Here is a 21052-nt window from a genome sequence, read left to right as displayed (position 1 = left end):
GAAGTATGACATCAGAGTACCGCGAGACCTGTGTTTTTAAAACGCACTCGCGGCACTATGATGTCACAAACTAACCGTTTTGCGCAGCGCCTCATAAAGTCGAATACGCCTCTGTGTTTCATCTAATTAAACTAAACATTTTAGAGCCGTAGTATAATGTCTGCTAGACAAAAAGTGCTCAGCGGCGAAAAACAGCTTCTTGTTTCTTATTCTAGACGTGGGTTTGTTTTAGTGATGTGCTTACGGCACATTACGGCATCATTGATTATAATAACAAAGCAATGCTGACGTCAAATGTCTGCAGCAAATCCGAAATCCATCACTGGATTTTATGGGGCGACTGAATTACAGGGACACAAATGTCAAAGCGTTTTGTAAACTTTATTTACTTTTCACATTTATGCAGACAGCGCATGTTTGCATATGGGCACACAGCAGAGAAACACATAGATAAATAAATACATAAATAAATAGTGCTAATAGTAAACATAAATAAATATTTCGGATAAATATCAGAAAGGGGGCAAACATTTATTCAATTGTGGATAAAATTGCATATTGGACAACACAGTTTGCTTCACAATAAATTTTATCTACAAACGTTTTACTGAAAAAAAATTAAAAGTTAAAGGGGCCATGGCACAAGATTTTTTTAAGATGTCAAATAAATCTTTGGTGTCCCCAGAGCACATTTGTGAAGTTTTAGCTCAAAATAACATATAAATAATTTATTATAGCATGTTTAAATTGCCACTATGTAGGTGTGTGCAAAAATGTGCCGTTTTGGGTGTGTCCTTTAAAAAGCAAATGAGCTGATGAAATTCAAACGCTGATCACAGTGATGGTGGTTTGTTGCAACTAAAACTCAATTGTGCTTTTCTCTTCACTAAATGCCAGTGCTGTGGTTGGATAGTGCAGATTAAGGGGTGGTATTATTATAATAAGAGCTCCTTATGACATCATAAGTAGAGCCAAATTTCAACGACCTATTTTTTCATGTGCTTTTAGAGAATGGTTTACCAAAACTAAGTTACTGGGTTGATCTTTTTCACATTTTCTAGGTTGATAGAAGCACTAGGGACCCAATCATAACACTTAAACATGGAAAAAGTCCGATTTTCATGCCATGGCCCCTTTAAATTATGTTAGTTGCTTTGAATTAAAGTGTCTCTGTGATGCACAAATACAATTTGGTTAAAGGAAAAGTTCACCCAAACATGAAAAATTCTCTCTTCATTTATTCGCTGCCATCCCAGACTGTTTTCTTCACCCAAATACAAACATGTTACCAAACCCTGGGTTACAGGGTACATCTGTTATCACCCCTTACATTTCAACCAGCTCGTTTTGCTTCTCTCTCTCGACCTGACTCGCTCTCTCTCTTTCTAAGTTGGAGTGTGTGTCTGACGTTGCAGTATCCAGAGATGCCCAGCCACCCGAGGCATTGCCGTGAGATGAGCCTCTCTTCCCTTTACTCCTCCGTGAAGACTCTTTCCTCACCCGCTCGCCGGACACCTGACTCGTATGGGTGCTTCGTCTTCTCCAGCTGTAAATATAAGAGAGACTGACGCTCCCACGATGTCCTTCATGTGTGCAAGGATACAGATTAAAATAGAGTTGAGAAAAAGGTGATAAAGATTGAGGAAAACATGAGAGACAGACAGACAAATAGATAGATCCTCACCATCAGAATCACTTGAGCTCCTTGCTCTCCTCCTCTTTCCATCTTCACCTCTCCAGCACAAAAGATCATAGACGTCCTCTCTGAAATCTCGGTTCATGATTTGGTAGATGAAGGGGTTTATCATGCAGTGTGACTTTGCAAAAATTGTAGGTATCAGAGTGACCTCTGGGCTTAGGGTGGAAACATAATAAGATCTATTCACATCCATTCCTCCATGCCCAGAACCCACAGTGGATCTGGGGCCGTGCCCCAATGAAGATTGATGAGAATGATCTGTGTCAGGAGTCATATTTCTCCAGGAACCAAAAGCATCTTCGAAATGTTCTGAAGAGGTCAAGTTAATGAGGAAGGGAAAACCAAAGATGTCAGAGATCTCTCTGCCATGACCAAACCCGACAGAGAGAGCTGTTTCTCCATCTTCCCCAGGATGCTCCTCTCTGGCAGTCAGCGCAGAATAAAGAGAAACTATCGCATAGGGAGTCCAGGCAATCAGAAATGAGGAACACACAACTGCTGCTATCTGTACAAGAACAGAAACAGTGTGATGCAAGAAGGAAACGAGAAATTGAATGGGAATCATAAAAAGTAAGACTTAAAGGAATAGTCTACTCATTTTCAATATTAAAATATGTTATTACCTTAACTAAGAAGAGTTGATACATCCCTCTATCATCTGTGTGCGTGCACGTAAGCGCTGGAGCGCGCTGCGACGCTTCGATAGCATTTAGCTTAGCCCCATTCATTCAATGGTACCATTTAGAGATAAAGTTAGAAGTGACCAAACACATCAACGTTTTTCCTATTTAAGACGAGTAGTTATACGAGCAAGTTTGGTGGTACAAAATAAAACGTAGCGCTTTTCTAAGCGGATTTAAAAGAGGAACTATATTTTATGGCGTAATAGCACTTTTGGGAGTACTTCGACTCGCCTGAAAAGTCCGCTCCCCTTCTCACTCTCATAATGGGAGAGGGAGGGTGTTACTGCTCCGAGTCGAAGTACTCCCAAAAGTGCCATTACGCCATAACATGTAGCTCCTCTTTTAAATCCGCTTAGAAAAGCGCTACATTTTATTTTGTACCACCAAACTTGCTCGTATAACTACTCGTCTTAAATAGGAAAAACGTTGATGTGTTTGGTCACTTCTGGCTTTGTCTCTGGGTGGTGCCGTTGAGTGAATGGGGCTGGGCTAGATGCTATCGAAGCGTCGCAGCGCGCTCCAGCGCTTACGTGCACGCACACAGATGATAGAGGGATGTATCAACAATTCGTAGTTAAGGTAATAACATATTTTAATATTGAAAATGAGTAGACTATTCCTTTAAAAACTTTCAAAATGATTGAGTGTACAAAGTGGGCCACCCCAAAGGTATTGTGGGTAATCAGGTACCTTTGTGAGCCGGATATCTTTGATACTGTGAGTGACGCTGGATGAAGGCATTGAGGCCAATATTCGACCAGACCAATACACCTGAAATCACCCCAGACTGTATTTACACATTAAATCTTATCATGTGACCCAATCTGTGAAACCCAGCTTAAATCATTTTTGTGATGTTCTGTTTTCTACATAAAATCATCCTACATAGTGTAAATAACATTGTCACAATCTAACCTTGATGTCTTTAATATTAAAATAAAAGTGAAATCAATGTAAAATCAATTTTTTAATTATGAGACTTTATCCTGGATTTCACAGAAAGGGCCACATATTTTATCAATCAGCGTAAAGAGAAAACCAATCATTTATATGGTATTTGTGCAAATAAATTTGTGGCTTCACATGATTTAGCTGTAAAGTATTTTTATTTATATTCTCATTAATGCCAAAAATGTATTTTTACCTTTATGAAGATAGCAATGTATGAGGTGATGATTGTAAGGGTAGGGACCCCAAAACAGAGTGTCATGATCAGAAAAATAAAGACTCTATCATTCAGGGAAGACTTCATCCTCCACCTGTGCATTCAACCAAAAACACACACATTCTGTGGTGTAATTTCTGATACATTGTGGCCAAAATAGCAAAGAAGTGAAAGTCTTTTGTATTGGCCCCTTGAGAATACACTCATGCCACAAGTACACCAGCAATTCTCTTGTGAGTATGCTAGAAAATCTTAAAAAGTAAAGCCAATACCAGTTTATGGTGCAGCTGGTCCCAAATGGTTCAGGGCTGTAACTACCAAAGCCAAACACAGGAAGCAAAGCCCAGAATAGCGTATAGAGCCACACCAGAGAAATAGACAGAGATGCGTGTCTTTTCTCAAACAACTGACCTGAGATGAAATAAAAGAAAGATATTTGTTTTACTAGAGTAGACGGATTGGCCCAGGATTTTTATATTGTCACAGGAAAGTGGACAACGTTTTTAGGTTACATGTGCGCACTTGTTTAAACAGGGGGCAGAAAATAACGATAGAATAGATACCATACTGAAAGCTACAGATCTTGAAGCAGCGGTCGAGGGAGATAAGGCTGGTGGTGATGAGGGATCCAATGCCAAAAACAAACCCCTGAATCCCATACCACAAGCATCCTGTTTCTCCAAAAATCCATGCATGAGACAGACTACAGGAAGATAAAGAGAGTGAAACAGCAGTAACACAATCCTTAGTATACAGCAAATACAAAAATATCCAGAACTCTGCATATCTAATACCCTCAAATACACCCAAAGTCAAATCAGATCAATATTATTTCTTGCTAGACATTCTGTAAAGTCATGTCAACCACCTTTCTTAACCAACACAATACCTGTGAAGAGAAGAGGGATGAATACAAGAGCGAGTTAGAGCTTTTCTGGACTATTGGCATGCCAAGCAAAGAGTAATGTTTATGTAACATAGCTTGTAGAGGTTCAGTGGTGGTACCTTGAGATGATAATAAATGGTGCTCCAAGCAGGCTGTAGCCAAAATCACACACAGCTAGATTGACCGTCATCAGCTCATGGGATTTGAGTTTTCTTCTCCTCTGACTGTACACTAACAACACCAGGCCATTCCCAACTACCGACACCACACCTGAGGAGGACAGACAGAGATTTCGATCATAGTAATGAGGAGAGATTAGAATGAAGAATCTACAGTGGTGCAATAATGCAAAAATGCTAAAAATAGACTTATTTTTTCTATACGCATCTATCAATAGGTTAGTTTGTCCAAGGGATTCATTTTTGTTTTACTTTTTGCTCAATTATTGTATTGCCCTTATCCTAGATGACCAATGCTACACTAAAAAGTTCACTCTAAAAATGGTGATAATAACAATAAAAATTGGTTCACTGGCTCGTAATCATAAGTAAACCATTTGTGCTAAACATCACCTATGTAAAACCTGTGCAGCACCATCTTAAACCATAAGTGATGCTATAGTTGGGCTTTAGCCCCACTTATGGTTCTACAGAGGTGCTATATAGCAGGGGTTCTCAAAATTTTTTGGCGTGCGTGCCCCCCTTGTGTACGGGGACCCCCACTTGTGCCCTGCTTGGAAAATTTATGACATAAAGCATTGTAAAACTACACATTTTTATTAAACAAAATTTAAACTATAAAATGTAGTGCTGTTGGTTAGCAGCCTTATTTTTCTGAAGTTTAATTACACAGAATTCACAATAAATTACTATATTTTATAAAATGTCATAAAACTGGGGCCCCCCAGAGGGCCACGTCCCCCATTTTGAGAACCAATAGGTGCCCTCGCTAAACATGGTTCCCATAGGATTACAAGCTTTAAGTACTATTTAGCACCATTTTTTGTGTTGTCACTGAAAAGATGCATTTTAAAATGGCCCTAATATGTAGCATTTTGGTACAGATATATGATGTACCAATATGCAGCTTTTGGTACAAAAGTGTACTTTTAAAAATACTGCCCCAGCCAGTAAATTTTTTACCTTCTTGTACCTTTTTTTTCTGAAAGTGTATACAAAGAAAATCTGTAAAAAAAAATCCCAGTGTTATTGCAGCTGGGTTGCCGGTAACTCACTGTAGATTTAAATTTATGTTATTTATTGGCAACATTTTGTTCAAAGCTAAATGAACATTAAGCATTTACAAGTCTTTGTCTTTACAGAGTAAAACTAAAAAACAGCATCAAGCAAAACATTCTGGGAAACAAAATCTGAAGCAAAAAAACAGAAAAAGGTTGATGATGATTTCTGGTTCCCAGACTGCTTTGCATGAGGCTGTTATTGTATAGTTTTATTCTGTAAAGATAAAGACTTGTTAATATTTTAAATTTATTTAACTTTGAACAAACTCTTGCCATAAATTTAAATCTGGTAAACTACCGGCAACCGAGCTGCAATAACATTGTAATTTCTACGGAATTTTTTACAGTATGACTGTATAATTATGTGGTTAACTAAACCAAAAATTGAAATAATTATAATTGATTATAAATCTTTATTTTGCATTTGAGGAAAAATTTAGTTTAGTGTAAGTTAGTACACTAACTTAAAAGTTAGTTTAGTCTTAGTTTAATCTTCTTGAGATTATAGAAAATGAAGAAAACTCAGAGAATATTTTCATAAATGTAATGTAGCAAAAATTTATAAATGTGTTATAGTGTTGATATAGTCTTAAAATAGCCTAATACATTTTTTATTTTTATTTTTAATAAATAGTTACTGTAATAAAATAGCATCGGACACACATCAGTGTATAGCTATAACATATAAATAGATAGAAATATAGGTACTGTGTTACAATAACACCGTGACTGGCCTGTGATGATGAGGAAGATAGCTATGCTGAGGTCAGTAGATGCAGTAAGGCGAGAGCGAAAGACATGAGGGACAGAGGACGGGACAGCAACGGACCCCGTCCAGGAGCTATTCACACTTTCAGACATTTGATAACTAAAATAAAAGACAGAGAGAGAAAGGTGGGGACACAGACACCAGCACCTGTTAATCTTAAGATTCATACATTTTTAATTACAGAAAGAAAAAAATGACATTACCTTTTTTTAATGTTAACACTACAAAACATTGTTTTCATGATATTAGTTAATGCATATAGTGAACATTAACATTAAATTACAATAAGTATGTGTTTAGCATTTTATGTTAATGTTATTTAATATGTTCATACAATTGTTCATTGTTCATGTTAATTCATTGTGCATTGTGTAACATATACAATCTTGCAATCTTATTGTAAAGTTTTCTCGGTTTACTTGAAAAACAAAATTATGCAATTAGCTATTTGAATATTACATCACAACAAAAAAACTGATTTTATGTTAATGACTGTACAAAAAAATACTGTTTAACAGAAAATTAATATCATAAAAAACTACTATCAAAAGTACAATCAAAACACACACAAAAAAAAAACATTTTTTTTTGTAACACATTGAATTATGCTATTGTCACTTGCTGTGTCCACTTCACGTTTAGGATCCAAGTGAGAAAGCTGATAAAAGCATAAGGTAAAAGTTTTTACTTACCTTGTTTGTCACTGTAACTCTTCTGTTTTTATCTTTTTCCTATCCTGTCAGTGTGCAACTGTTGGTTATCTCAAAGTAAAATGCTGGCTTTCAATCTTAAGCCGCTTTTGTTTCTGTATGAACTGGAGGAGAGAATCAATTTTGCTTTGGTCAGACCATGAGGATGCACACACCAAACAAATAAAGCCCTCCCATGAGTTCCACCCTTTGACCTTCTCTCCATCTATTGCCATTACTCTTGCTCTCACTCTCATCGGTATTTACACATTGAAATTTAAAGTTTATGCTTTATCTTTGTGATTTAACATCAGCGCATTTTTATACATAAACGGAACTGTTAATATTTAAATAAAGCAATAGAAAATGTGATATTGCAGCACTTTTTGCTATAATACTAGACCACTATGACAATTGGTGTACGGTTTGTGTGTTGGCATTTTAAATGTGCAACTTAAGTCTCTTAATCCATTACCATCAAGAGAATTGGATGGCTTAAAACAGCAGAAATACATGTAAACCTATGAAATATGGACATAAGGACATTCAAGGACATACTGCACAATAAATCCCAGTATCCTGGAATCATTTTTTTCTCGGAAGAGTTCAGATTCAGCATCATGCAATAGGCAAAATTCTGTGCAAATGTAATCCATATATTTTGATGCCTAAAGCATTATACCCTGGCCAAAGCAATGCATTAGTGATGTTAAAAAAGGGCTGCACGTCCAGCACACTGCTCTAAATCCCATATCAATAACATTGATGGACATAATTCCTAAAGGGCCATCATGTAACATCCTGGTAAGTCAACATGTAATATTTAAAGGAAAACTACCCCAGAGCAACAGTATTGAAGAACGTGAAAGGGCATGGATGAGAACAGTGAACATTAATTCACAATAAATTAATTTCATAAAATATAAAAAAACTGGGGCCCCCAGGGGTGATAAACACACCTTTTGAGTGTTGTCACTGGGAAGGTACCTTTTAAAATGATCCCAATAAGTACCAGATATATACCTTTAAGGTACCAATATGCAGCTTTTTTCTGAAAGTGTATATAAAGAAATCTATCATACTATTATGTTGCTAATTAGATAAAAAATTGAAATAAATCCGAGTTTTTTTAAAATAGTTACCAACGATGCAACAAGTGTAGTTTAATCTTGAGACTATAGAAAATGAAGAAAACTCCGAATGTTTTCATAAAATGTAGCAAAAATGTATAAATGTGTTAGTGTTCACAAGTTATGGTCTTAAATGTGTTTTTAATAAATGCTGATTTTAAAAACAAGCATTTTTACACTCGTTCCCATTTAAAACAAGAACTTTCAGCTGAAAACTCATAGTTGGAGTAAACACACTGGCAATTTTTTCATTTCTCACAAACGGAGGACTTTTATTCTGTCACAGGTTGAAAGACGACAGAAATGCATTTGAAGTCAACATCCATTTTTAACCTCACACAGTAACAGAACACGTTTCCATATAAAAATAACATTGGTCTTCAAATTAAGCATTTTCCCTCAAGGCATGTGGAGCAAGGCGAGTCACGGTGGGTCACGCATCAAAACGGCAAGGTGGGCACATCTACTCCTTGGTGGCCATGTGTGCCATCAGGTCGCAGACACGGTTGCTGTATCCAAACTCGTTGTCATACCATGAGGAAGTAGAAAAGGGTCAGTGTCGCATCAGCTTAAAATACAAAACACATTATATAAAAAGCCTTACCATGTGACCAGTTTAACAAAGTGATCATTGAGGGCAATACCAGCACCAGCATCAAAGATGGATGAGTGAGTATCACCATTGAAGTCAGAGGACACCACCTACAGGGCACAGTTCAATTGTTACAAAATGAGACTGATCTAAAACTTAACGAACACATTGGAATTTTGAGATACAGACCTGGTGCTCTGTGTATCCCAGAATGCCTTTCATGGGACCTTCAGATGCAGCTTTAACCACCTTCTTGATGTCATCATACTTGGCCTGTAGTTACAATTGTCAACATTTTAATTTGCAATAAATCACAAAATAAACATGATTGAGTCCTTGTGTAAAAAGTCTGCCTTAATTTAAGATTTAGAAATACTTACGGGTTTCTCAAGACGGACGGTCAGATCCACCACAGACACATTGGGGGTGGGGACACGGAAGGCCATACCAGTAAGCTTGCTGAAATAAAGCAGTCACATGCATTAGGACACGCTCATATGAAAAACAGGAAGCAAGAATGAAAGTAAAAATTTAACCTTCAAGAAAAATTCCATTACGAGTAAAGATCAGTGCATCCCAAAAGACAAAAATCAGCCATGACCTTTAATGTAGCATTGCCAGGCACTCAAATGAGGATGTTTTTGGAAGCAATTTGTGGGAAATTATCAAGACTGCAAGTACTGCAATGATGCTACTGACCCATTAAGCTCAGGAATGACTTTGCCCACAGCCTTGGCAGCGCCAGTGGAGGCTGGGATGATGTTCTGGCTGGCACCACGGCCATCCCTCCACAGCTTTCCGGAGGGCCCGTCAACGGTTTTCTGTGTGGCTGTGATGGCATGCACGGTGCTCATAAAAGAGGGAAAGCGCATGTATTACTGCTTTGGAGTTATAAAACCAAAGCTTTAGTTGCATCTTTACACTTTAATACCAAAAATGGAACAGATGATAGAGAGTCACGATAGGTCACAAAGTGATTGAACTGGCGATTTAAGCTTACCATAAGACCTTCAATGATGCCAAAGTTATCATTAATGACCTTGGCCAGGGGAGCCAGGCAGTTGGTGGTACATGAGGCATTGCTAGAGAAATGAAGAGATGGATTTAGTCAGAAGTTCATGCTTTTGCAACTACAGGTCAAATAGATCTAGTATGCCCCCTGTAGGACACCACCCATCATTACAAAATCTTCCCACCTCACAACTTTAAGGGAATTGTCGTATTTCTCATGATTGACGCCCATGACAAACATGGGGGCATCTGCACTGGGGGCAGAGATGATGACCCTCTTGGCACCACCCTTAAGGTGAGTCTTATAGAAAGAACAAAAAATTCAGAAACAGAAAGTGATAACTCAACCAAACATGACAATAGATGTGAAAACCCAAATGACGTACAGAAGCCTTCTCAATGGTTGTGAAGACGCCAGTGGACTCCACAACGTACTGAGCACCTGCATCACCCCACTTGATGTTGGATGGGTCCCTCCTGCATGGACAGATGGAAATCGTGAGGCTTTTATACAATATACACACTCTGTAAATGCAGCACGCAACACTCACTCGCTAAAGACGGTGATGGCGTGACCATCAATGACCAACTTGCCACCTTCAGCCTTAACTTCACCCTTGTACTTTCCATGGGTGGAGTCATACTTGAACATGTAGACCATGTTTAAAGAGTGAAGGAAATCAAAATCGTAGTTGCATGGAAACAAAATTGTCAGGAAGTAAATGGGAACAGACTTACCATGTAATCAAGGTCGATGAAAGGGTCATTGATGGCCACAATCTCTACTTTCTTGGAGTGGAAAGCAGCACGGGTCACCAGACGCCCAATGCGGCCAAATCTTGAGACAGAAGGAAAATTTCCATTTTGAATCACTTGCATTCATTCTTAGTTGTACTTAAGACAAAGAAACCACACCAAAAGTTATGCAATACACAACCCTGAAATTAACCTTTACATAGCTGGAACGTACGAGTTTGAATTGTTCCTCGATATACATTTCCGATGTGCACCAGTAATTTTCAGCACATCCACTAGATGGCACATGTGCCCCATTTCTGAACAAGTACAAAACCCTTTGCAATTCTTATGAAGCGCTGTCTGTGATTGGCATCTTCATGTGACCCACCAGTCAAGTTTCATCAAAGCTCCACTTCTCCCAAAACAAAAAGATTGCCCCTTAATATTTTCAACTGGTAATAAAAATGCAAGTTTTAAAGTGATAGTTCAACTAAAAATGAAGTGTCACCATTAAAACCTTGTTGTTCTGCTGAACACAGATGATGTTCAAATGTAAAAAATGTTTGCAACCAAACAGATCTTGGGCACTATTGACTTCCACAGCAAGAAAATTATTCTATGCAAGTCAATGGTGCCCCAGATATGTTTAGGTAAAAACATTAAAATCTTTGTGTTGAGCAAAACAAATTTATACAGATTAGAAAGAACTTGTGGGTATAGTTAGTGACAACATTTAACTTTTGGGTAAACCATCCCTTTAATCTTAAATCTTGCTAGATGTTTCGTGTCAAAACTTTAAATGGCATGTCCTCTGCCTTCTGAACTTCAGAAAAGTATTTGTGGGGCACTCCAGCTGTCATTGTGAGCTATTTTGGTACATATAACAGCAGCGAGGTTGCAGGGGATTGACTCCAGTCATCCACAAAAATCCTGTTCATATAACCAACATGGAAAACAACAAAGCAAAGGAAAGAGATCACAGTACAAATTGTTTTGCACTGATAAGACACGTACCGATATGGTTAACGTTTGAATGAGATCAGTACAGGTTGAGAAACACGCTCCAGGTGTAAAGTCCAGTAGGTATGACTCTTGGCAAATGGGGCAACTGTTTGACTAGCGGAGTAACCCTTTAAACATTTGGGTTTATCAAAAACAAGGAGAAGTGGAAGCTATAATTGCCAGTAAAATGCTCTTTAACAGAGCTTTACATGAGTTACAACCAAATCATAAGCATGCCTTTGCCTGAAGGGCTTTCAAAGCATGACCTTTGTGTTGAAATTGACCCATGATAACGTCCAACATAGCACAAAACACTTCGCTTAGCTGACTTAAATGTTTGCTTTAAACCAGTGGACCTAAAACCTATAGGACAATGGATCAAAGAGCAGCAATAAGCCACCACCACCCCCCTTTCCTGTGTGTATACACACCACAGAAAAGTTGTGAAATATTTAGGCTTACGTGCACATACAGCAGATGAATGTGCCCGGTACGTGTCAGCCAACGATCATATTACATCACAGCACAAGCTTTTGAAAGGTCAGAGTCAGTGCTGGGGTCTCCCATGGCAAGGACATCAGTTTTAGGGCTTTACACTTGACAGTGTATGAAATGAACAGGCGGACTTGAGGTGGTTTAATTTTGTCTGCAGAATGCAAACTGAATTTTGAACAACATGTATAGTTGACATCAATGGGGTCCAACACATCTTGAACCGCAGGGCCTTTCACTGAAAAGACGCATTAAAATATTGCATTCCACCAAAACAAAAGCAAATAGACATGGAGACCAAGTAACAGTTTTGGATGAACTATCCCTACAGAACAAACGCTGACCCTGGAATACAAGTTGGCGACACGATGGTCAAGTACAAGGTGATATAACGTGCATTTATCCGACGTCGTGATGACGTCACTGCGCATACACAACGTTGGTACAAAGCCAACAGTGTGAAGCAAACGGCCGTAAATTCGACGCCCCCTCTAATCATTTATCAGGATCAATGAGGCAAAAAAACTAAACGAGCAACTACGTAACACATGACCGTGATGAAACACTAAAGGCCCGTCAATAACAAGAATAATAACTAACGCCTTGTCAATATTTGTGTTAAATTTGAGGTGCATCCGACTGCGTGCAGCCTCGGCGCTGCGCAGATCGATCGGAATATGACGTACAATAGCAGTTTCAAATCACTCTCGCGGTCCTTTGATGTCATACGCCATTGAGTCTGCGCAGCCCTGAATGAATTCATTTACACATTTACTTTTTAGTGTATCAGCTGACGGTCATCCCAATAATTTCGCAACTCTATAGATATAGGTGTGAATTATATCCGAAAATTTTTAATTTACCATTATTAAAATAACAGTTAGTTATTGTGCTTGGTGTGAAAATGTCATTAAACTACTTAATTTCCATACAACAAGTAAAGATTTTAGCGTTGCTTTGATTTCCATGCAACATGGAGGTTGAACTTACCCATTGATACCAACTTTAACCATGATGCCTGATTTGGTCTAGTCCTCTGCAGAAATAAAACCAAAAGAAACTTTACAAAATAATATTGCATTATGAGCTTAAAGCACAAAAGGTGGCCTACGTGCAGAAGATATGAGTGGCAGAGAGAGTGTAAATTTAGTTCAAACGAAGATTCAAGATCGTAACAGATCTGAAACGTTACAAGTTTAAAGTGCAAATATTTTAAATACCACTCGGTGCACCGTTTAACATTTAATTTCTCGACGCATTGGTAAATATTGAACCACAATGCGCAAGGAAACGACTTAAAAATATAGATATGCATCAAAATTAAACTCCCATGCATTGAGATCAACACAAAACTTAAAGTGCAAGGTAAGTTGGCATTAAGTTTCATTTACCGTTTGTGAGAAGCCTCCGTCTGTTCTGGCACCTCGTGTGAGTAAGTTAAGTACGGGAATTGGGCTAATTTATATCTGGTGTGATAGCGTTGACCACGCCCCTTGGACTTTGGGATAGAATGGCCACGCCCCCTCAGAATGTGAAGGTCATATTGCGATAAAGTTGGAAGTTGCATTCTTGAAATAATTATAATTAAAGTTTGTACAGTTTTAAAAAAGTAAAAAAAAACATTATATTTATGTTAAGTTAACAACATGTTAAGTTGCTTTTGAAAAGCAGCCTTGTATAAGGCCAGCTTTATCAGGAATTGGCCTGTCTTATTTTGTGCAAACACTTTTGAAATATTCCATGCATAAGTACAAGTTTTGTGCCAGGACAAAGGTTGCAGGTTCAAACCTAATAAGAGCAGGAATTGGAGAATTCCTACTGGTGGTGGCAAGTGTACTAAACCTAATACTTAATCATTAAAGCAAAGTGAACCATTCTGAAGAAAATGTATTGCTACTGTAAATCACTGACTAGCCACTCCTTAAATAAGAGAAACTAATGTGAGCACGTTAGTCCACCCTGACCTTCTAACAGTAACTGTCTCTGAGCGGCTGAGATGGAGCAGAGGATCAAATCACGCTCATCGTGAGTGTGTGACATTTACAGGAAAGACCATGACCCTTTCCTGTGACTCTCTTCATTCCTCCATTGCTTTATTTCTTACACTCCATTGCCTATGTACCTATAGCATGTCTTACCAGTGCATGAGCATTACAGTAGCATGTGCGTCTGCACCAATGCACAAGAATCATTTCAGTAGATACTATCAGGTGCTTTCTTGCAGCTCAAACCTTGATTGAGTGATTCATTTCATAGTTTATGAATTTTATTGAAAGTACATTTAATTAATCACATTATAATATTTCTATGATGTCATAGTAATTATTGTAGATGTAGTTGTATCTTTGTTCCAATTAATCATAGGGTTAACGTAGCAATTAACACCGACATGATCGGAGAGAGTAGGTGCTTCATCATTGCACATACATTGATTGACATTCAAAGCAATTAGATGTGCTAGAGCAATGGTCTGTAATACATCAGCACATTTGTTTCAAGTAAACATTGATAAATGTGAAACTAGATTTTGGTGCATCAGCACCAAATCTAATTTGCTAACAGTTAACACAATAAAGTTGTATTAGTTGACATAAGGAAATGCAGTTTATCAGTATTTATTAGAATTTGTTAATGTTAGTTAACGCCAATACAATTGTTTATGTTAGTTCATTGTGCATTAACAACTTTTGAATTTAAAAATGTATTAGTAAATACTAAAATTAACATGAACTAAGATGAATGAATGCTGTTAATTGTTAGTTCATGTTGATGCATTAACTTATGTTAACGAATATAACCTTACTGTAAAGTGTCACCATTACTTATGTAATTCAGACACTGCAGAGGTTATGCCAAGACTCAATTCTTGTAACTTTATTATCAAAACATTACAACGTTAATTTCATAATGCAGCAATTTTATTCTCGTCTGGCTCTGTATATTACATAAGTTGGTATTGCATAAAGATTGCTAACCATCTGGGGTTACAGTAGGCTACAGACAAGTTTGGGCAGTCACTGTAAACCCTTAGTCTCTTGGCTTCCTTCTGAGGTCACAAAGATGAAGAGAAGGTCAAACTACATTCGACACAGGATATTGAAATGGAGTTGCATAACTGGTAAGACACATCATGATTTATTATAATGACCCATCTTAAAATCTATAAGACGTGTCCGCAACCTGTATTCCTGTACATCAAACATCTCTTTCCATTTCTTCTGCTCATGACAACAAATCGAGAGCAGCAACCACACCTCTGCAAAGTGTATGTATATCTCTGCTATCTTCTCCCCCATGGGCCTAGAGAATGTGCTGGAGGGTGGCCAAGGTTGGGTTAAAAATACTCAAACACTCGACGACTGACCCCGCACCCTTTCCACTGTAGCTATATCTTGTGCCCCTGAGTAGTGACCTGCACAAAGCCACTTCTCACTGTGACAACCGACTCACATGATTCAGCCGAAATCAGACAAGCTTTTAAATGAAACACATAGCATGTCTGTCATGTCACATAACCGCAGATTGTTCAGCTGGAGGGTTTGCAGCCACCTCACATTTTGATCTTACTGTTCTCTCGAGTGTATTATGCTCTATTAGTCCTGTTTGTATAGATGTGGGTGTGTTATCATTTAACTGAAATCATTATAGCTGTCTAGTTGTATTACAAGCTGTAGAGCTCAGAGTCCAGAAACTTCTAATGGCTAGTTTACCATAGTGTCCCATGATATAGTGCTATCTTGTGGTCAAACGAAAACAATGCATCGAAGACAGTTTAAAGACCCAATGAAGACCCTCATGGAGTTTCATAACAATTTAGGACCCCCTTTGTTAATTTGCTTTGTTCCAAAACAGGTTAATACAATATTTTTAAATGTCAATGCAAAATTTACAGTCTTTCTCTTTAGGGAAAATGCACTGATGACTCATCTTGCACCGTAAAGATTTATGTCCTATCGCATGCTGTCTAGAATTAATATGTCCCACTTTCTTATACTGAAAAAATAACAAGTAACAAATCATGACGTAACCAAAACAGCACTTTCAGAGGTAATATGTGTCACAGTTATGTTCAGTTTATCATGGACTTTTAGTTTGTATTTTCTTCCTACATTCCTTCACTTCCTCATTGTCATGGCTATCATCATTAGTTAATTTTGTTCACCTGTGTCTTATTAATTATCTTGTTTGTGTTCAATTTATAAGTTGTACCTTTGCTTGTACTTTTTTTGGTGTTGTTTGCATTAAGGTGTGTTTTTTGCCCTGTGTTTATAGCATTTTGTGGATTATTATTAAATCTCTTGTTGATCTTTGTCGGCTTTTTCGCAGTTCAAAGGCTGCAGCCTCCGGAGGCCGCATTTGCAGGCTGCATGCATCATGAAGGCATCAAGGTCTTAACACAGAATATTAACAATTATAAAGTTGACTATTAGGTAACTAGTTGACCTTAGTTAATCATAAATTGTTCTAATATGCTTGTAACTTGCGAATGTAATGCTCAGTTAACTTGAATAAATCAGGCTTCATGATGTATGCAGCCCGCATGTGCGACCTTCAGAGGATGCACACCAGTGACGTCTTTTTTTTAAAGCCCGGGATACACTGCACGGTGCCAATAATTGTGTTCAGTGTGTATTAAAGAAAAACATTTATTTCATAATGTAATTTGCCACCCACTTTAAATTGTTTTACATTAATAAAACTGAAACATCATGTATTTTTTATTTTTTAAATATGTTTTTAATTAAAGCTTAAAAGAAGAAACATTGTAGGTTATTTTTATAGCTTCCTTTGCTCATATTTACCAAGGGTGCCAACTCTTTTTGCCATGACTGTATATTCCTGTAGGTAGTTAAGATTTCTTTTAAAATTTTAAGCTAAAATCCTAACACAAACATTTCACGGTAAGATTTAGTGGTAACAGAAGGAAAAAATATATACATTTATTGAAGCTGATTTAACACAGTTTAGTGGTTGTGGGGGCTCTCCTGTAATATTTAGTATGTAATTTATGGGCGGTTTCCCGGACAGGGGTTATACTCGTCCCTGACTAAAATGCTTGTTTGTGCTGCCTTAATTTAAAAACATTTTAACATTATCAGTGCCATTGTTTTTTTCTTTCTGAAGATGCAGACCAGTAATGCCTTTTGTAAGATATGATTGTAAAAACTACTTAAATATAGCCAAGGCCTAGTCCTGGATTAACCTAAACCATGGAGATAAGCCTGATTTAAGCCTGACTTAAATGAACATTTATTAGATTCCTTATATTGAAAATTAATGTATATGGTAAAATACATTTGCATAAGCATACAGTATTTATGGGTTTGAGATTAATTGAATGAGGGAAAGAAGATCATGAGAAATAAATAGGTGATGACAGGTGGTGCACATTGATTAACAACATGTGGGAGAAGAAGTGAAGGATTACCTTGCATGGTTTAGAAAGGATAATAAAATCGCTTATGGTCTTAAGATCACCAAAGCAATTAGATACACGCAGAACGCAAAAACAAACAGACTTGGGAGACATTTATTTATTTATTAATGCAAGCAGTATGTTTCATAAAACATGCACAATCTTTAAAACAGTTTGATACAGGAATTTCTATCACTTTAACATCTTTGTTCACTATTCAAATGATAACAAAATATCAAAATGCAACTCACCTACATCTCAAGGAACAAATAAAACATAGATTTTTTTGCTACTCTTTAAAAGAAATAAATAAACAAACAGAGTAAAACAACATATAACTTGTAAAACAATATATATAACCAGTGTAAACATATAACCAGTGTAAAAAATAACTATATTGAAACACATTATAATGAATTTGTCCACCTACAGTAGTTTTGTAAAGTACAACTCTCATGCTCCTGATCAGACCAGACCAAACCAGACCAGACCAGAGTTTGGTTATATCCTCTACCTTAAGTAGGACAGCAGCCATCTCGGTTCATTTCTCAGTCCTTTTTAGCACCCGAGACCACTCATTGAGCCAATCCGGTCCAATTTCAGGCCAAAACAACCTCGGTTCCAACCCCTTCGAATCCGGTCTGGTGGAGCTCGCTTTTGATTGACCAAAGCCCCCTTTAAAAGCCGGAGCCAGGCGTTCTCTGTCTGCACGGGTATGTCAGTCCACTTAGGGTATTCTGCAACCTTCAGACCAGAATTGAAGGTCTGCATGGGTTCCTCTGATTGGTCACTTGTGAGATTCTCAAGATCATCAAGACTCAAAAGGTCATTGTAGCGCTCAAAGAACTGATTGATGACCTTTGAAAGAGCATTGGAGAGTCAAAAATACTTCTTACTACAAAATGTACGAAAGTAAACACTGTGAGGACGCCCACCTGCATGGCTTTGTCTGGGTTGTGCAGAGCTCGTGTGTGGCCAGGCACTGGATGGATCAGCAGGGCTACAAGCACCACAAATACAGAAGAGCACAGCATGGTGCAAGTGATGTTGGTCCCGAATATACCACTAATGCTGCGGTGGACACAATCAGATGAATGGGCTTAGATAAATGCACTCACACAAATGAACACAGATGCAAAAGAAAACAAAGACACAAAATTCTGCACAAAATATGACACACAATGAATACAAAGAAATTGAGAAAGAGGTTAGTTGCACAAACCGTGATAGTTTAAACAATTAAATCAAATTCAGCTGATTATTATTTAGGTTTTTAAATCCAGAATCAGATTGAAAACATCTTAGCATCTTCACTTCTTATACAGCTGCTTCACACTGATCCCTGTTTAGTGTACACTTTAACAATGTACACTGAAAAAAATTATTCATTCAATTTACTCAATTTTTTAAAGGTAAGTGGTCGCAATCAATTTCACTGAAAAAAATTATTCATTCAATTTACTCAATTTTTTAAGGTAAGTGGTCGCAATCAATTTCACTGAAAAAAATGATTCATTCAATTTACTAAATTTTTTAAGGTAAGTGGTCGCAATCAATTTCACTGAAAAAAATGATTAATTCAATTTACTTAATTTTTAAGATAAGTGGTTGCAGTCAATTTATTTAAGCTACATTTAAACAAACGTTTTTTGTTTTGTGTTGTATTCCTTTTTTTGTTGTTTAAATGTAGCTTAATTAAATTGATTGCAACCACTTCCCTCAAAAAAATTGAGTAAATTGAATGAATAATTTTTTTCAGTGTATTTAAGCTACATAAAAAAAGAAAAACAAAACAAACAAAAAAAACTTTTGTTTAAATGTAGCTTAAATAAATTGATTGCATCCACTTACCTTAAAAAATTGAGTAAATTGAATGAATTTTTTTTCAGTGTATTTAAGCTACATTTAAAAAAAATGAAAAACAAACAAAAAAACTTTTGTTTAAATGTAGCTTAAATAAATTGATTGCCTCCACTTACCTTAAAAAATGTAAATTGAATGAATTTTTTTTTTCAGTGTATACATGAACCTAACAAAACCCACAATATTTTTTTTATACTTTTGCCCAAAAGAAAAAATAAGAAATTGTATTTAGCAAGAAACATGTTTGTTTTAAGGATGATCAATATTTTTTGCATTATTTCCATAATCATTAAACACATTTTCTGCCCATTGGTATCTTTAAATCTTTTACTTCTGAATTTGTGTAATTCTTAAATTTTAAGTTTATTTTTTATGAAGGTAAAATACTAATTAGTACTGTATTACAAAAATATTGCAAAACATGTTTCCATATTGCAGTAATGTGAATGAGATATTAAATGGATATTTGGTTGAAAGCATGCTTAATTGTCATGCAAAAAACACTACAACACAAATATACTAATTTTTTATGTGCTACAATAAAATTATTTCTTATTTCTTTCCTTATTTGTTGATGTTAATTATAACCTGTAGATGTATTTGCAGGTTTTGTAAGATTTACCCACTTGCATACAGAATAAAATTAAATTTTATATAATCAGTCCAGAAAGTATTGTTCTGTATATACATGTATAGCATCTTCAATGATTTATTGACATATACTACAGAATATTTAAATGATTATTATATGTGAATTAGATGTTTTTGTAGTATACCTTTTTATTAAATCATACAATTAAAACGACATAAATAAATAGTTTTACTCACCAATGATAGTTTGCAAATCTTCTAGGCTGGCAAAGTGTTTTAGTCCCGCTCCATCTCTCTGACTCTCTCTCAGTCTCAACTCAATTTCTGGCACCTGCTGCGGGCATCTCTGTCTTGCTCTTTCCACTTTGAGTGAATCAGATTTGATGCGGCTTCTGTTTGTATGTCGATGTGTGTTTGCATGAGCTGGGCGAGTATGTTATTAACATCTCATGTGAAAGAATGAGGTGTCTATATATGCTTTATCCCCCCCCCACCCTCCACTCATGCCACACACCGAACTCTTCCTCTCTTCCTCTCTCTCTTTCTCTCTCTCTCACACGCATTAACACAAATGCACCATATTATCTTGATGTCTCTTAGATGATGTCAAAAGTATGGAGGGGGTGTTTGACGTTGTCGAGGTGATCGGCCAGAAGGATGATACCTTACACCCCTAATATATGACATCATATGCGCGCACATAGGGAAAAAAGTCGTGACACAAATTCAGGGCACCACAACCAGATCGTCTCAATTCAACCTCTTCTTGAAATGATCTCATCCTTCCTTTTTTCATTTCTCATCCATCCATCCTTGTCTCCTCATATTCTTCTGTTTGCAAGGTGTGACCTTGGCTGCCAAAACCAGCGCAGGTTTGAGAAGTATTGTGTCTGTTGAGAGGATGCCAGTACTTCTTTAGTGGACTTAACTCAAGTAGATATATAGCTTTCAATGTCTGTTTGGATACCGTAAAAAAACATTTCTTACTTTTTTCTGCATTAAATGCACATTTAAAGTCACAATATATTTTGTTTAAATGACGTGACGATAAAGCTCATTTTAAAGCACCTTTTCTTGCATTGAAAG

General features: G+C 36.9%; 3 protein-coding genes across 4 annotated transcripts; all 3 read right to left on the bottom strand.

Moving 5' to 3' along the window:
* Positions 1 to 362: 362 nt before the first annotated feature.
* Positions 363 to 8221, bottom strand: opn9 (opsin 9). The gene is made up of 8 exons (XM_055209616.2): positions 6408 to 8221; positions 4553 to 4703; positions 4111 to 4250; positions 3820 to 3958; positions 3527 to 3641; positions 3073 to 3153; positions 1685 to 2204; positions 363 to 1583 (listed from the first exon to the last, which is right to left on the bottom strand). The coding sequence occupies exons 1-8, from the start codon at positions 6607 to 6609 to the stop codon at positions 1327 to 1329; spliced, it is 1605 nt and encodes a 534-aa protein (XP_055065591.2). The 5' UTR covers positions 6610 to 8221; the 3' UTR covers positions 363 to 1326.
* A 283-nt stretch (positions 8222 to 8504) lies between these two features.
* On the bottom strand, positions 8505 to 13600 carry gapdh (glyceraldehyde-3-phosphate dehydrogenase). Its single transcript, XM_073871920.1, has 12 exons — positions 13488 to 13600; positions 13087 to 13132; positions 10603 to 10702; positions 10416 to 10468; positions 10251 to 10341; positions 10050 to 10165; positions 9837 to 9935; positions 9553 to 9702; positions 9234 to 9312; positions 9043 to 9126; positions 8870 to 8963; positions 8505 to 8798 (listed from the first exon to the last, which is right to left on the bottom strand). Exons 2-12 carry the CDS (start codon positions 13107 to 13109, stop codon positions 8725 to 8727), a joined length of 963 nt encoding a protein of 320 aa, XP_073728021.1. The 5' UTR covers positions 13110 to 13132; positions 13488 to 13600; the 3' UTR covers positions 8505 to 8724.
* A 4010-nt stretch (positions 13601 to 17610) lies between these two features.
* Positions 17611 to 20458, bottom strand: nppcl (natriuretic peptide C-like). Of its 2 annotated transcripts, none has more exons than XM_055209394.2 (3): positions 20204 to 20458; positions 18448 to 18672; positions 17611 to 18370 (listed from the first exon to the last, which is right to left on the bottom strand). In XM_055209394.2, exons 2-3 carry the CDS (start codon positions 18544 to 18546, stop codon positions 18071 to 18073), a joined length of 399 nt encoding a protein of 132 aa, XP_055065369.1. In that variant the 5' UTR covers positions 18547 to 18672; positions 20204 to 20458; the 3' UTR covers positions 17611 to 18070. The 2 variants fall into 2 exon arrangements, with proteins under 2 accessions (XP_055065369.1, XP_055065370.1); XM_055209395.2 differs by having other exon boundaries at positions 18448 to 18583.
* Between the last annotated feature and the right edge of the window lie 594 nt (positions 20459 to 21052).

The sequence above is a fragment of the Misgurnus anguillicaudatus genome, chromosome 10 (assembly GCF_027580225.2).
Source record: "Misgurnus anguillicaudatus chromosome 10, ASM2758022v2, whole genome shotgun sequence".
Lineage (NCBI taxonomy): Eukaryota > Metazoa > Chordata > Actinopteri > Cypriniformes > Cobitidae > Misgurnus > Misgurnus anguillicaudatus.
Note: the sequence above shows the minus strand (reverse complement) of the source record. Positions and strands in the feature narration are given on the sequence as shown.

Coding starts and splice junctions, on each gene's coding strand:
- nppcl (XM_055209394.2), bottom strand. CDS start 18,546: ATGCTGTGCTCTTCTGTATTTGTGGTGCTTGTAGCCCTGCTGATCCAT. Junction 18,371..18,447: donor ACCCAGACAAAGCCATGCAG/GTGGGCGTCCTC, acceptor GCTCTTTCAAAG/GTCATCAATCAGTTCTTTGA.
- gapdh (XM_073871920.1), bottom strand. CDS start 13,109: ATGGTTAAAGTTGGTATCAATGG. Junction 10,703..13,086: donor GTTAAAGTTGGTATCAATGG/GTAAGTTCAACC, acceptor TTCTGTCTCAAG/ATTTGGCCGCATTGGGCGTC. Junction 9,703..9,836: donor ATGGTAAGCTTAAATCGCCA/GTTCAATCACTT, acceptor CTCTTTTATGAG/CACCGTGCATGCCATCACAG.
- opn9 (XM_055209616.2), bottom strand. CDS start 6,609: ATGAATCTTAAGATTAACAGGTGCTGGTGTCTGTGTCCCCACCTTTCT. Junction 3,959..4,110: donor GATCTGTAGCTTTCAGTATG/GTATCTATTCTA, acceptor ATTTCATCTCAG/GTCAGTTGTTTGAGAAAAGA. Junction 1,584..1,684: donor GAGCTCAAGTGATTCTGATG/GTGAGGATCTAT, acceptor GCACACATGAAG/GACATCGTGGGAGCGTCAGT.